The 12,898-nt window shown below is 41.5% G+C and overlaps 1 protein-coding gene across 1 annotated transcript in view; it reads right to left on the reverse strand.

Moving 5' to 3' along the window:
* The window catches only part of LOC124556380 (gamma-aminobutyric acid type B receptor subunit 2), a 328,860-nt gene that overhangs the window by 171,709 nt on the left and 144,253 nt on the right, over positions 1–12,898 (reverse strand). Inside the window, exon 11 of the mRNA XM_047130343.1 lies at positions 8,330–8,512. Within this exon, the coding sequence (XP_046986299.1) occupies positions 8,330–8,512 (183 nt within the window). The remainder of the gene's footprint in view (positions 1–8,329; positions 8,513–12,898) is intronic.

A 12,898-nucleotide genomic window follows, 5' to 3' on the forward strand; every position in this document is an offset into this window, starting at 1 on the left:
TCGATTCATATTGACAGGATGTGTAAGGCACGACTACGCATTCAACGAAAGTAAACTCTCAACTGCTTTCGAGAAAATCGAGTTTGGAAATTGTACGCGTATTTATACACACATCAAAAAAATGTTTTGCATCACCTCGGTTTCGAGAGTTCCGGAACCTGTACAGAAAATTGGAATAGAGATCAACTTAAACATCATTTCCGTTCTTTTTACTGCTCATGCAAACCACACATTGCATGTTGTACCACCATACAGCGAGACGTTCGGAGGTGGTGGTCCGGATTGCTGTACACACCGGTACCTCTAATACACAGTAGCACGTCCTCTTGAATTGATGCGTCCCTTTATTCGTCGTGACATACTATCCACAAGTTCATCAAGGCACTGTTGGTCCAGATTGTCCCACACCTCAACGGCGATTCGGCGTTAATCCCTCAGAGTGGTTGGTGAGTCACGTCGTCCATAAACAGCCCTTTTCAGTCTATCCCTGGCATGTTCGATAGGGTTCATGTCTGGAGAACATGCTGGCCACTCTATGTAGTTATCCTGAAGGACGTCATTCACAAGATGTGCACGATGGGGGCGCGAATTGTCGTCCATGAAGACGAATGCCTTGCCAATATGTTGCCGATACTATTGCACTGTCGGTCGGAGGACGGCATTCACGTGTCGTACAGCCGTAACGGCGCCTTCCATGACCACCAGCGGCGTACGTCGGTCCCACATAACGCCACCCAAAAATAGTAGGGAATCTCCACCTTGCTGCTCTCTCTGGACAGTGTGTCTAAGGCATTCAGCCTGACCGGGTTACCTCCATACACGTCTCCGACGATTGTCTCGTTGAAGGCATATGCGACAATCATCGGTGAAGAGAACGTAATGCCTATCCTGAGCGGTCCATTCGGCATGTTGTTGGACCCATCCGTACTGCGCTGCATGGTGTCGTGGTTGTAAAGATGGACCTCGCCAAGGACGTTGGGAGTGAAGTTGCGCATCATGCAGCCTATTGCGCACAGTATGAGCCGCAACACGACGTCTTGTGGCTGCACTAAAAGCATTATTCATACGGTGGCGTTACTGTCAATGTTCCTCCGAGCCATAATCCGTAGGTAGCGGTCATTCACTGCAGTAGTAGCCCTTGGGCGGCCTGAGCGAGGCATGTCATTGACAGTTCCTGTTTCTCTGTATATCTTCCGTGTTCGAACAACATTGCTTTAGTTCACTCCGAGACGCCTAGACACTTCCCTTGTTGAGATCCCTTCCTGACACAAAGTAAAAATGCGAACACGATCGAACCGCGGTGTTGACCGTCTAGGCATGATTGAACTACAGACAACACCAGCCGTGTACCTCCTTCCTGGTGGAATGACTGGAACTCCGTCTAATAGGCGCTGCTCATGCATGGTTGTTTACATCTTTTGGAGGGTTTAGTGACGTCCCTGAACAGTCAAAGGGAATGTGTCTGTGATACAGCATCCACAGTCAACGTCTAGCTTCAGGAGTTCTGGGACTCGAGGTGATGGAAAACTCTTTTTTATGTGTGTATATTCTGTATGACCACTAGTACTCGAGAGGTCCACAACCAAGTGTGTTACGCGGTTAGTTTCAGCAGCGCCAAGCCCATGGATCTAATGTCCCTGCCTGCAATTCTCCTTTTTTCTTCTCACGTAATTATTATGACTGCGAAAACTGTCTCTGTTGAATCATTCATTTATTATTTTCATAGCCTTTATCTTCAAAAAAGGAGAAAAGGTTTTCACAATGAGATTGGAAAAAATGGAGACAGAAGAACTTTCAATCAAATTATTACAGTCATTTTACTTATATTATTTTATCTACATGTGTGGCAAGTATAATGCGTAACCTGTGGAGCATTGTACGAATGAGGATGATACTGATCATATAATCATGGGTAACAATAATTGTTGCGACACACAGCACTCGTAACGAACGCCGAAGCTTCGTACACGTATGGTTTTTCAGTGTGTCTATTGCGAAACAAACTAGGGTTACATACGTAAGCGGTTCTCAGTCATCAGACAATTTCGCGACGTACCACGGATGTCTGTTATTAGAGTTATGTGGAAATGAAATAAGAAAAGAGTACGGGAAGCGAGATTCAATCCACAGACTTATCCTTGGCTATTAGCGACCATTCGAAGTATATAAGCACGGGCAACATGTTCAAACTCGATTTTCTCGAAACGGCTGAGAGTTGAGACTTGCTATTTACGTATGTCGAAGTTCTAGTCGTACCCTACACAGCCTGTCAATATGAATCAAATCGGTGAGGGAACTTTCTTACGGTCCCCTTGAAAACTACGAAAAGTGTGGCGACAGGGTTCCAGGACTCAAGTTTCCATTATGCTCGTATAGGCGAACAGCGTCTTTCCCCTGTCTGTACTGTCGCTCAGAGGACAATCATAAGTAAAACCTAGACATTTCTTTCGGAAACGAATTACAGGTCAAGAGACATGGGCTCTCCGCTCATGTGCGTAAGCTAAAGTGTTTTAAAAAGTATTTAAAAAATAGGGCACGGTGATAACATGTGCTATAAGGAGCTCTAGAATCATTGTGATACAGTGATACACATACATGAAGTCTCATAGACATGTTTGGCTGGTATCTAATTTCCACATACGCTGCCCTTTTCAAGTGACGTCAGAACAAAGATACAATAAAAACAATACCGTACGATAGAGTTATTCATATTCATAATGTATATTTGTAAAATGGTGTGGTCACTGGAGGGGAATTCCATTCAGCGAACAATAATACGAATAGTAATTGTTATTACTCTTATATCATCGCAAGCTAAAGATGTCGATAAAATCAGTAACGCGAATCCCTCGTCTCGACCAAGGGCGCCGGTAAAGGCTTATCATTACTGCTGGCCGCACCAACTGTCCGCGAAACAAACTACAGAAGGACAATAAAACAGTCTGCAGAGCGGAGCTAAGGCAGTTCACATTCCAGTTCACATTCCAGTGTGTACCAGCCAGCTGCCTTCGGAGAGTATTCCGCCAGACTTACCACTTTCGCGTCGCATTGTTGCTCCTCCATGGACTTTTATTGCATACACTCGTATAGTTGCCCACCAAAAGGTTCATAATTCAGGAACGTTTGTATATTGTGCGTCTATTGCGTATTAAACTGGGGACCTAGAAACGACGGAGAGGATTCGTCCCGCTGTAGCCCTCAGTGGTTCACAACCCCACAACAGGCCACACCGAAACCAGGGTTATTGTGCGATTCGGCTCCCAGTGGACCCCCCCCCCCCCTCCCACCCCCCGGGAACGTCTCATACCACACGAGTGTAACCCAAAATGTTTGCGTGGTAGAGTAATTATGGTGTACGCGTGCGTGGAGACAGTGTTTACGCAGCAAACGCCGACATAATGTAACTGAGGCGGAATAAGGGGAACCAGCCCGCATTCGTCGAGGTAGATGGAAAACCACCTTAAAAACCATCCACAGGCTGGCCAGCACACCTGACATCGACACTAATCCGCCGGGCGGATTCGTGCCGGAGACCGGCACACCTTTCCGCTCGGGAAGCAGCGCGTTAGACCGCGCGGCTAGCCGGGCGGGCCAGGAACTTTTATTGGACAATGTAGCCTTGCTTGATAGACTCTAAATCCTCAGTGATATTGCAGGTGGTGCTGACGACTAGTAATAGTCTTGAGTACGCGCCAGACCACACTTAAGAATATTTCTCGTCCGAAACTATGGTTCTTGAATTATTTTGTAATGTTTTTCTGGCTTGAAGGATCTAATATTTCGGTTTGCGTGGATATTGTGCTCATAATAAACCAACTGTTTCCAGATGGATGATGATTGTTTGCTACTGGACACAGTGATTAGTACCTTTATCACAGTAATGATAAACGATAAGTAAGCAGTGAAAAAGAGAACAACACTGGTGTATTTATACGAATGTAGTGCAATGCAGCAGTAGTTTACAGCATTCAAAGCAACAATCGGAGCGGAGTGTTTGCTAGTTGATTGAAGGAGATTTGTGTCTGCAAATTTTGTAACATAATTTGCTTGACGTGTGGTTTTTGCATTGTGATCATATCGACAAGATCACTGACAGTGAAAGTAAGTATATCTAAAGTTATTGTAACGTAAATCTGAGCTCGTATACTACAGTTTTTATGAGTGGTTTTCACAGGAAACCACTGGGGCTGTATGTACTTTTGTAATTAACTTTGCAACTGACGAAGTTTTTCAGAAGATTGAAATTTAGCGCTATCTTCAATGCGAGTTGCTTTTATTAGTTTCCACAACGAAACCCTGTCTCGAAATCTGGCAGAAAACACAGAGAGACTCTGGTCATATGTGAAGTACACCAGCGGCAAGAAGCAATCAGTATCTTCACTGCGCGATAATAAATGTGATGTCACTGATGACAGTGCCACTAAAGTAGAGTTACTAAACACGGTTTTCCGAAATTCCTTCACCAAAGTGAAGTAAATACTGCACAACTCTACTCTAAGACATCTACAACATGCTAACTTAGTAGTTGATATCTTCGGTATAGTGAAGCAGCTTCAATCCCTTAATAAAGGTAGGATCTCCGGTCCAGATTGTATACCAGTCAGGTTCCTTTCAGAATATGCGGATAAAATACCTCCATACTTAGCGATCATGCAAAACCACTCGTTCTTCGAAATATCTATACCTAAAGACTGGAAAGTTGCTTAAGTCACACCAATACCCGAGAAAGGAAATAGAAGTAACCTGCTAAATTACAGACCCACATCACCAACGTCGATTTGCAGTAGGGCTTTGGAACATATACTGTGTTCGAACGTTATGAATTACCTCGAAGATAACGATTCATTGACAAATAGTCAGCATCAATTCAGAAAATATCCTTCTTGTGGAACACAACTAACTCTTTATCCTCATCAATTACTGAGTGCTATCGATGGGGATGTCAAATTTATTCCATATTATTTAAATTTCCAGAAGGCTTTCCACACCGTTCCTCACAAGCGTCTTCTAATCAAATTGCTTACCTATGGGGTTTCACCTTAGTTGTGTGACTGGATTCGTGATTTCCCCTAAGAAAGGTCACAGCTCTTAGTAACTGCCGAAATGAAATGAAATGATCGTATGGCATTGATGGCCGGGAGTCCCCTGCTGGGGAAATTTGACCGCCGTGTTGCAAGTCTTTTCAGGTGACGCCACATTGGGAGGGGGGAGGACTTGTATTGATGATGATGAAATGATGACGAGGACACCCCTCAAGCGGAGAAAACCTCCGACCCGGCCGGCAGTCGAACCCGGACCCGCTGCGTGGTAGTCAGGCGCGCTGACCACTTAGCTAAGGAGGCGGACAGAAATTGACGGAAAGTCATCGAGTAAAACAGAAGAAATATCTGACGTTCCCCAAGGAAGTATTGTAGATAGACCGCCTGCTGTACCTGATCTATATAAACGACATAGGAGACAATATGAGCAACCCTGTTAGATTGTTTGCAGATGATGCAGTCATTTACCTTCTTGTAAAGTCATCTGATGACCAAAACCAATTGCGAAATGAATCAGACAAGATATCAGTACGGTGCGAAAAGTGGCAATTGATTCTAAGTAACGAACAGTGTGAAGTCAGCCACATGAATGTTAAAAGAAATCCGCGCAATTTCGGTTACACGATAAATCACACAAATCTAATGGCTGTAACTTCAACTAAATACTCAGGAATTACACTTACGAATAACTTAAATTGGAACGATCATATAGATAATGTTGTTGGCAAAGTAAACCAAAGACTGCGATTTATTGGCAAAACACTTAGAACGTGCAACAGGTCTACTAAATAGACTGCTTACACAACGCTTGTCTGTACTCTTCTGGAGTATTGCTGTGGGATCTGCATCAAATAGGACTGACAGCGCACATCAAAATAGTCCAAAGAAGGGTAGCTCGTTTTGTGTTATCGTGAAATAGTGGAGAGAGTGCCACGGACACGATACCTGAATTGTGGTGGCAATTGTTAAAACAAAGGCGTTTTTCGTTGCGGCAGGATCTTCTCCTGAAATTTCAATCACTAACTTTCTCATCTGATTGCGAAAATATTCTACTGGAGCCCACCTACATAGGCAGAAATGATCATCATGGTAAAATAAGATAAATCACAGTTCACCCAGAAAGATTTATGTGCTCGCTTTTCCTCCGGGCAGTTCGAAAGTGGAACGGTGGACAAATAGCTTCTAGGTGGTTCGAGGAACCCTCTGCCAGGCACTTAATTGTGAATTGCAGAGTAATTATGTGGATGTAGATGGACGTACTTTTATTAAATTTTAGGCCGATTTTTTGCTTGTTATTTAGGACAATAGTTTGATTTGGGCATAACGTGTTCATGGAAGAATCGAGACGTCACCCATGATCTAAAAGTCCGTCTTTTAGAAGAAGAAATTTCGAGTGCATTGGATGCAGAGACACCTGAGACAGAAAGTGACCATGAGGGTTCTTCTGTGAATGCTCTGCGTCAGGCAAGTATATCAAGAACTTCAGTTGCTTTGCCGGATCCTGAACTACTCACTGAAAATGCAGTTCATGAAGACGTTGATGATGACAGTGAAGATGAGCCTGCCGTGATAAGCGCACAAATAAGATGGTTTAAATCGTACAAATTAGCAGCACCGGCCGGAGTGGCCTGCGGTTCTAGGCGCTACAGTATGGAACCGAGCGACCGCTACGGTCGCAGGTTCGAATTCTGCCTCGGGCATGCATGTGTGTGATGTCCTTAGGTTAGTTAGGTTCAATTAGTTCTAAGTTCTCGGCGATTGATGACCTCAGAAGTTAAGTCGCATAGTGCTCAGAGCCAGTTGAACCATTTTTTGAAATTAGCAGCCGTGCATGATTTTTCTGAAGATGACTGACGAAATGTTGGTGTAAGCTGTGGATCTCTCTTGGAAGTGTTTCTGAAATTGTTTCCGCAGAAAATGATACTAGGTTGATAAATGTATGTACCATAAAACAATCGATTGCTTGATTTTTGAAAATATCTTGTTGTTTTCGTTGCTTACGATGACAGTAAAGGCTACTTTTGGGAAAAAATTTAAAATCATATTTTATTCATCTTGCTGGCACTCAGTGTGTTAAAAGAGATTAAGGTCGTAATGTTGCTGACAAATCAGACCCTTAGGGTATAAAAAAGCACGATAACCAAAATTAGAAACTTAAGCAGAGTTAAAAGTAATTTTTAATAAGACAGAAGTGAAGCTGTGAGGGCAGGTCGTCAGCGACGCCTTGGTAGCTCAGCTGGTAAGAGCATTACCCACGGAAGCCAAGATTCTGGGTTCGACAGTTTTAATCTGTCAAAACAGTACATACTCTGTCGCAGAGTGAAAGATTCTTATAGCAACACTAGGATTTTGAAATTGGAAAACTTCATTTCATGAATACAGTTTTGGAATAATTGGTTCAAATGGCGCTGAGCACTATGGGACTTAACATCTATGGCCATCAGTCCCCTAGAACTTAGAACTACTTAAACCTAACTAACCTAAGGACATCACACAACACCCAGTCATCACGAGGCAGAGAAAACCCCTGACTCCGCCAGGAATCGAACCCGGGAACTCGGGCGTGGGAAGCGAGAACGCTACCGCACGACCGCGAGCTGCGGACTTAGAATAATTCTCGGATCTCTGGACATTATGAATTAAACAAAAAGATCTAAATCGTTTGTCCTTTGGAAAAAGTACCTATAAAAGGTAACGGTTCCCAAGCACTGGCCCCACAAGTGGTACAGGACAAATAGAATCATAGACTCACGACTGAATTTCCTAGACACAAGTTTAGTTCCCGGAGAAGAGTTCTCAGAGTCTGAACCAAATGAATGCGCTCAGATATTTCCTCCAGTAGTGGTGTGCACGACGTACTGTATGTAGGAACGGTGCGAAAGGTCTACGGATTTACTTTACTGGAAAATTTATTCTTAAGTCCAGGGAGTACTAAATATGTCCAGTTCTATTCCCGTTAAGCGGGCTTTTCACGAGTGATTTATGTCACAAGAAGCTATTTCCGAGTCTGAAGTAATTTCTTTTTTGAAGATAACGAAATCAAAGTGACAGAAAGTAAAAAAAAAATACGTCTCATATATCTCAACGGACAGTCTGAGGAAGAAAGAATACAACTCTTTAGTATAAAATGGATCGAATCCCACGGTGAATTAGTACTTAAATACTGTAGATTATTACGTTTAAAAGTTGATGTGTAATTATAGTATGTCAAGCAAAAATTTGCCGAAGTATTTGTAGAGTCTCATAGTTCAAATGTTAATATTCTTCAAAACAACATGATGTGCACCTACCTGCAGCTCTGATTCTCGTTCGAGAAGTTCCTTCCTGTATTTCTGATTTGTTGCTTTTGCTTCCTTCAGTTTCTCCTCAAGTTCAGAAGCGGCAGAATCCCTCCTGTTCTTTGACATAGGGCGCAGTGTAGCGCGTATGCGTTTGTCAATAGACCCCTGGGGATTCCTTTTCAATTCTATAAGCTGAGACATAAGAAAGCTATTAAAATATTAGTTTTAAAACTAACATTATCATTTCGCTGACAGACGATAATTGATAACAACCTTATAAATTATGTTTGTAATAACCATGATTGTGGTAATGCAGATGAATGTACTTATAAATTCCACCGCAGTCAGAAATATCTACGGTATGATTCAAAATTACGGCAATGACAGACTGCCGTTGGCAACACAAGCATTTGTTATCAGTATGGCACGATAAACTGCTCGTCAGAAAAGACAATTCTAGAATTGGTAGAGCACAACATAGTTGTAAGTAGCAGAAAAACAGTGTCTGAAGATGAATCCACAGAATCAGAAATGTCGGCAATAATTTAAAATCTTTTAAATGGTCTGGAAAACGGTTGAGTATTCCGTGGTGGTCTTTTTGCGACAAATTTAGTAATTCAACTACTTCTTAATCATGTGCGACTAATGTTTTCCGTAAAATACTGTCATGATTTATGCTCTTGAAACTTTTGCATTTGCGTTTGTACTTGAGTCTACGTAAGTTATTGAGAATTTTTTTCCTTTTGTTAAGTTGAAAGAGTTGTGCTGAAACTCTTTCATTAAAGCTAAGTGTGACATTCGCCTTAGCAGGATGGCTTTGTGTATATTTGGATTCGGTACTCTGACAGTTTGACACAGAGCCTCTGGAGGTGGAGCGAGCGCCTGCCTCTATTCATTTATTGGTGTTCTGTCCTTGCACAGCCCCACTTCCTTTCATCCATCCAGTATGAATGAGAAAAAAAGCAAAAAAGAGCAGTTCAAAACTCGCTCCAGCACAGTCAGAGTGTTTGGTAGTCTGGTATGGTTCGATGTTGTGTTACCAACTCAGACTTCTGGGTAGACAATGCTGGGAGCAAAGACGATAACCTCATGGCGTCCAACCACCGTTTTTGAATGCACTGTAGAGGGCAGTTGGTACCTATTCTCCCCACCCAGCGCCTGGTCCAAACATTAGACAGAGGGAGCCGTGTGCGGCATTCGGTTTCTGCTCTCTTAATTTTTCATACCCGGGTCCGCGGTCGTTATGTAGCATTTTTGTCAGTTTCAAGTTGTAATTGTAGACTTTGATAGGGGTCATGTTAGCTTTTTACGATTGAGTAGGTTGTAACATTTTTCTTGTGGAAAAGCGTGTGAATCTTCGTAATTTTAATTAGTTTCATCTATGAATTGCACTTTCCTAGTGTGGCCTTCAGCCAACCAAGTTGTCCCTACTCTGTCTCCTACAACTGTAGAAGGATTATAAAAAGATTACGTGTGTTATAATAAGCGCGTTGATGAACAATTTGCGTGCGAAATTTCGTAATTTTAAGAAGTTTTCTTTGTCAATGGTATTTTTGGTATTGTGGCTTTCAGTCCCTTATTATGATAAAATCGCAATAAAATGATGGTCTTTGTTGTAATAAGAACAGTGATATACAACTGGGATGTGAAATGTGAATAGTTTTCTTTGTGAATAGAACTAACTTTGGCCCACGATCCAACCACGTGGTGGTTACTTTATAGTTCGTTGTTTTGAAGCCTGAATAAATAACTGCTAGGATTTTATTTCAGTAGTACATGAATGGAAAGTTCATTTTCTTTTAATAACCGCCTTAGGCACATTTTTATGGTCGCTATCGAGATTGGGTTTGCAGATGTAGTATATTTGAGTACAAACCGTCTGAGATCCCGTCATCGGCTCCTGTGTCCCAGAATCTGGTACATGCTTAAGTTCAGTAATTTAGTGGGTATCTACCATTGGATGTTGAAGTAAATGAATGTTTCATTTTGGAACCCATGCATTATTATCGCTTCCTCTCACCGACCAGTATTGTGCAAGGTTAAATGAAACAATGGTCTGTTTGTCTGAATTCAGCTTAAGGAATCACTTTCATCATAAATATTTCTTTGTGCACTGAAAATTAATTGAGAGAAAGTAAACTCTTAGCATGTAAAGTTTGGTTTTTCTTTGAAACAATAAAACAGTTCAAATTAAATGAAACCAGTTTCGATGCTTATTACCCCAATTCACTTATTTCTCCATTATGTCCTCCCTACATGCAACTTAAAAGCAGTATTTGTTGCGATATGATGTGTAACATAAATGATAGAAGGAGATGATTACATTTATTAGCACACTGTCGTCCGCGCGTCTCGTACAGATGTATTCGCTTGGCGCCGGATTACTTGGCTTGTAGCCGGCCGTTCTTGACATTATCAGGAGATTATAAATTGTTAAGTTTCACTAATCTCATCGTTAGTTCTCCTAAGTTCATAACCCTGTTCCCCATCTTTCATAAAATTTCGAATATATACATAAGTAAATAAAAACGAAATTTGTTTGTTTCGTACTTTTGTTTATTTGCATTGTCTTTGATACTTCGTATTTCTCTTTCGTATGATATGCAGCAAAACAGTCTCCAAGATGTAACGCAACTCCACAACACTCGCACATTAAGTTTTTTGTTCTCCTTTTTCGTTTTTGGAACATACATGGCAGTTCCTTCGTTTTCGTTTATTCGTTTCGGAAATATGTATTAGCTGGTGTTGCTTTATGTGACCGGAAAGTCTGTCAACCGGATCATGATGAGACGTACGCGATGTAGTGGCAGCCCCTCAAGTTTTGCTCAGAAGCAGGTATATGGTCTTTTATCCACAAATCAGACACTTTCAATAAAAAATCGTGGAATCGGAGACTCTTGTGTTCTGTATTGAAATATTGCTATATACGGAAACCATTAAATAATGCGCAATTAAAGAGGTACATACAAACCTTTTTTGACCATTTTATAGTTTGACTGTATATAGGGTAATAACTTAAATATTGGTCTGCCCGATCCACTCCTTTCATGTGTTTGTTGTAGTCTAATACATTTTCAGGTTTTTTATTGTGTCATTGGTTTTTCTACATTTTCTTTGAGTGTCAGTCAAAGTGGCATTCATTATGTATTGTAGAGATCATTCGTATCGTTTTAGTTTTCGAAGCTTTCCATATCTATGCGAGTACTTCACCTTTTCGTTGATGACAAGCTTCAAACACAGTGATTTTTGCGCGCTTTAATTTTTCCGTAAATCCTCTATTTTGCCGTATCGTTCCACAATCTCGAATTTTATTTTCAAATAACTTCTCTGCAACTTCTACACTGTTATAATTATTATCCATGTAGAGGTGATGCCAATTTCCATAAGAAGGCGTCAATAGTTCCATCGCTGTTTTTGCTAAAGGCTGTCCAGCGTCGGAATATATCTTGAATGAGGAAATGTATCTCGTACTCGAATCACGCAGCATCCGAATGAGTGCACCATATTTCGTAATTTTCGACGGATCGTAAACTTTAAAATTTAACCGTCCACGCCACGGTATCATTCCTTCATCAATTGAGATGTTTTGACTAGAATTAAAGGTTTCTTTAAACTTTTTGGAAAACTTAATCAATTACAAATTGCATTTTGAAAAGCTGGTCGGCATTATTCAGTTTATTGTTGCTGTCGGAAAAATGTAAAAATGATAATATTTGTCTGAATTGGTTGCGGGGCATCGTTTTGAGAAATAGCGGCGTGTCTACCAACGGATTCGTTGACCAATAGTCAGTGATCCTTGCTTTTCTTACAATTCCCATAAAGATAGCAAGCCCAAACCATTTTCTAAGTTCGGGTCCGGTAACGTCGACAAATTTGGCATTTTTTAAATCCAGTTTCCTTCTATTGCAATTTTTACTGTAGTACTTGTTGGTTTCGTTGCTAATATATTCAAATAGATCATTCCCTATATATAATTCTACGATATCCTCGACGCTCTGTGTATCTTTGGGAAATATGTTTGGACTCGTAGATCCTTCAAATTTATTATTGATCCTCGGTAAATCAAAGTCGGACCACTGTGCACTGTCTTCTTATGATTCAACAGAATCAGTTGGCAACCGTAGCGTCCGCTGAATTCTTCTTGGACGTATTTCACTATCTTCCGACGATTCTGTCTCACTTCCATTTTTTTGATATTCAGTGTCTTCTTCCCAATCGTTCAAGTCATCGGAACGTCAGACAAGACGTCCGCGCGTTCATCGTAAATAATCTCATCGTCTCTCTTGTCTGCCATGATGAAAGGGCACACGTGCTTATAAAAGCAAAAAACTTGTTGACATGTGTAACTTATTGTTACCTAAATAAAACACCAACAGAATGAAAAAGATACTTAAGTGCAGTCGCCGACCACTGCGCGATACTATGCTCACGACACCGCTGTGTTGTCGCCGGCCACTGAGCGATACTATGCACACAACACCACTGTGGTGTCGCCGGCCGTTGACGCTATTTCACGCACGACACCACTGTGGTGTCGCCAGACGGCATAGTGTTAACTACGGATACAAAATCTCCCAC

Source organism: Schistocerca americana, chromosome X (genome assembly GCF_021461395.2).
Source record: "Schistocerca americana isolate TAMUIC-IGC-003095 chromosome X, iqSchAmer2.1, whole genome shotgun sequence".
Classification (NCBI taxonomy): Eukaryota; Metazoa; Arthropoda; class Insecta; order Orthoptera; family Acrididae; genus Schistocerca; species Schistocerca americana.